This window comes from Nanorana parkeri, unplaced genomic scaffold, assembly GCF_000935625.1.
Source record: "Nanorana parkeri isolate BGI_ZX_2015 unplaced genomic scaffold, ASM93562v1 scaffold3203, whole genome shotgun sequence".
Lineage (NCBI taxonomy): Eukaryota > Metazoa > Chordata > Amphibia > Anura > Dicroglossidae > Nanorana > Nanorana parkeri.
The window spans coordinates 61,341-65,393 of record NW_017309471.1 but is presented as its reverse complement, the minus strand read 5'-3'; the positions used below and the strand labels follow the sequence as shown (position 1 = coordinate 65,393).

General features: G+C 49.8%; 1 protein-coding gene across 1 annotated transcript in view; it reads right to left on the bottom strand.

Moving 5' to 3' along the window:
* Positions 1-1,500: 1,500 nt before the first annotated feature.
* LOC108802887 (cornifin-A-like) overlaps positions 1,501-4,053 on the bottom strand; it is a 3,131-nt gene continuing 578 nt past the window's right edge. Inside the window, exon 2 of the mRNA XM_018574740.1 lies at positions 1,501-1,693. Coding sequence (XP_018430242.1) covers positions 1,501-1,693 — 193 coding nt within the window. The remainder of the gene's footprint in view (positions 1,694-4,053) is intronic.

The window sequence follows — 4,053 nt, the reverse complement described above, 5'->3', positions numbered from 1 at the left end:
CCTCAGGGGGCGTGGCTTGCAATAATCGCAAGTACGATCTGCCTGTCCAAGATGAGCAGATCGTACGTTTTTTTTTAAAGTACCTTACAACCATCGCAAGACAAGAGTCATACAATGGTTGTAAGGTGTGTGCCCAGCCTTACCTGTATGCATGGAGTAATCTCCACCTGGGCCAATCTGTTGCACTTTTTCCATCTTACCACAGAAAATCTTCAGATCATTGTAAGGTGTGTGGGCACAATATTGAATAGTGATTTTTGGTGATACAGGTTTCTGTTTATAGTGATTACAGCTGCTCTAGTACTGGCCAATGTTAATTATACACATTTTACAACAATGTGCAATCGCTAGCCAGCTATTAGCTATAGCAGGGTGGCTATTGCACCCCTCCACTGCCTGCTGTCCATCAGCTGAGGAGGACCTGAGAGAGAACTTTCTCCTTAAAGGAGAAGTATGAGGCGAAAATCGCTCACCTCATAGTTCTAGCCGACGTGTGACAATGAAACTGTCACAGGTCGGCTCAATAGATCGGGAAGTGAGAGAACACATACCGGCGCTCGCTCACCTCTCGATCTATCCGTGCAGAGAGCCGTGACTGTCACTCACGCCTCCCTGCAGGGATTCCCCCCTCCCCGCTCCGATCCTCCAGCGCTGTCTGGCGGAACGGACGGGGGAGGGGGCGGGTACAGCTGGCTCTGCCTCTAGATAGGCAGAGCCAGCTGTCACTCACGCAGCTGGGCGGATCCAGACAGTAATGTCGGGATCCACTCTGGCTGCGGCGTCTCAGTATACCGCGAGCTGTAGCTCCCTAATATACTGAGCTTTGGGTGACGGGAGGACGCTAGTTTGTGTCCTCCCGTGGACCTTAGGAGAACTATGGGGAAAATCCCTAACCCCATAGTTCTCCTTTAAGGTCAGCTCCTCTGCTGACTGTCAAACTGGGCTCACAAGGCACAGAGCCTTACGCTTGGGGGTGCGCGGCTGGAGACTTTTTTTATATTTGACAAAAAAACTGGGTAATAATAAATATTTCCTAACATAATGTAAAAAAAAAAAAATTTTCAGTAATTTTTCCTAATTATAGTAAAAAATAAAACCCCCCGAGTGGTGATTAAATACCACCAAAGGGAAGCTCTTATCTGTCCCCAAAAAATGGTATAAAATTCATTTCAGTACAGCGTTGCATGACGGAATAAATGTCAGTCAAAGTACCGCAGCGCTGAACACTGAAAAATGGCCTGGCCAGGTAGGGGGTGTAACACCTGGTCTTGAAGCGGTTAAAGAAGAACTATAGGGTCAGGGCTTTTCCCCATAGTTCTCCTCAGGGTAACGGGGGACACAAACTATCGTCCTCCTGTCACCCTAGGCTCAGGGGCGTATCTGCCGCGAGGCAAACAAGGCGTTTGCCTGGAGCGGCAGATTCGCTGAGAGCGGCACTGATGGGATGACGCGGACGTCGGTCTGGAGAGTGGACGGCGGGCGGCGTTGATTTACGGTGAGTCAGTCCGGGGGGTGGCGGATGCTGTCGTAGAGAAGCGCAAGGACATTCCCGGGGTGGTGCTGTCCGCGAAGCGCAAGGTCCGTCCGTGGGGGGGTTGGTGCTGTTTGAGAAGCGCAAGGTCCGTCCGTGGGGGGTGCTGTTGGAGAAGGAGAAGCGCTGCATGGTCTGTCCGTTCCGTCGGGGGGCCCTTGCCTAGGGCAGCACAAAACGTAAATACACCGCTGCCTAGGCTCAGTATATAGGGAGCTGTAGCTCGCGGTATACTGAGATGCCGCAGCTGAAGCGGATCCCGACAATTATGTCTGGATCCGCCCAGCTGCGTGAGCGCTGGCGGATCGGAGCGGGGAATCCAGTCCCTCCGCTGTCATGGCAGAGAGCAGTGATAGGATCGAGAGGTGAGCGAACGCCGGTATGTGTTCGCTCACCTCCCGATCTACTGAGCCGACCTGTGACAGTCTCATTGTCACAGGTCGGCTAGAACTATGAGGTGAGTGAAAAGCCCCTCCCCCCTCATAGTTCTCCCATGTGACCAATCAATGTCCGGATAATTGAAGTCACCCATTATAACAACATTTCCTGCTTCCCAGTGATTTCTATGTGGGAATGTAGGTGAGCCTCCTCCTCCTCTCTTATGTTCGGGGGTTTGTGACACACACCCATAATCAGTTTACAACTGGAATTAGTCTTATCCAGTTCTAGCCACAAAGACTCCACTTCATCGCAATTTTCTGTCATGAGGTCATCCCTTAAGTGCGCAGTAAAATTGATTTTCACGTACATTCATACCCCTCCCCCCTCCTCCCCACCCTGCCCCTCCTGCACATATTGCACCCTTGTACATTGGTTGCCCTGCCATGCGAGCGGTCCAGCCAAGTTTCCGTTATTCCCCTTATACCGTACTCCTCTTCGAGTAGCATAAGTTCCAGCTCCTCTAGTTTGTTTGCCAGAATTCTAGCATTGGCGTTCATACCATCACGATCTCAAACAATTCATCCCCCCACAGCTCCCTCCTCCTGTATCACTGGCCCCTCCTCTTTTAGATTCTAAGCCCTCAGGGGCGTGGCCCTCCTTACCATCTTGTCTTGAATGGTATTGTGATTGTAATGTTTTCCTTATATTGTACAGCGCTGCGCACACTGTTGGCGCTAAATCCTGTGTAATAATAATAATAATAATATTTTTTAGTTCTGGGCTTGTGATTTGGGTTATATTGTTGCACATTCCTGAATCTCAACCTATTCTTTTCTCTGACCCTGGTATGGAAGGTACATTACTAATTAGTTTGACTATACACATTCTTAGTTACTCCTCTGAGGGTGAAGGTTTAACTCGGTCGGGTCAGGCATAGTATGGGCCTGTTTGTGTGTTCGGGAGATTTACAACTAAAGACTTCTGTATGACAACCTAAACAAACCCTAAATCCAATTACAATGCGATCCACAAACATCGTAAAGTCACCAAAACTTCCTTTACCTTCCCTGACTGAGCCAAATCTTCCATTATTTATGTCTCACCCCTACCCCCTCCCAGACACTGCAGCTCTCAGTGGGAGGGTTTCAAGCAGCAGGGGCAGTGCTGTCAATCCAGAAAGCAGTGGGCGGGACTAGGTGTGGCTAGGTGCTGATTGACAAATTACAGGCTCCTAAATCAGCAGTGACAATGCAGATAGCCACGCCCCCTACATGAGGGAGACAACTCGGCTACGGGTTTAGGAGCTGTGTAATATTGTTGCCATCCCATCACAGGAAACTGCATGATATGGACCTCAGTGGCAGGATCAACAGCAATTGCAGGGGAACTAAGAGAGAGCTGCCGGTGCAAATGGACCTCTAATTAAGTTCTGCAGCACAGATTGGGAGGAATTGATCAATTCTGAAGCAGACTAAATGTGGAGCACCTGTGCATGGCAACCAATCAGCCTCTCTCTCTCATTTTCAAATCTTACCTGAGCACACTGAACAGAGATGCTGATTGGTATTTTTGATCAATTCCCCCCATTGTGTATAAATGGGAGGTAATAGTACTGTAGGGGAGTGGATTGAGGATTGCAGTATGCCAATCTGCCACTAGATGTCCCCATAGGCAATAGTGAGTGGCTGAGGGAGTCACTGTAGAGTGAAAGGTTGCTCTGTCCTGAGGGAGCTCTATGATTCAGGAAGAGCCATATAGAGGTATTTACAGAAGGCTGGTCCATGGGAAGGCACAAGACCAGTCCTACCACCCTGTAGTCACTGTGGATACCTGTCAGCTTCCCCTTAGGGGGGTGGGGGGCACAGGAGGGCAGGAGAAGCACTACCTTATGGGACTACTCACATCCCTGTAGGATGCAGGACTCTGGGCAATATCTCTCCATTGGCTCTGGGCAATATCTCTCCATTGGCTCTGGGCAATACCTCTCCATTGGCTCTGGGCAATACCTCTCCATTGGCTCTGGGCAATACCTCTCCATTGGCTCTGGGCAATACCTCTCCATTGGCTCTTGGCAATACCTCTCCATTGGCTCTTGGCAATACCTCTCCATTGGCTCTTGGCAATACCTCTCCATTGGCTCT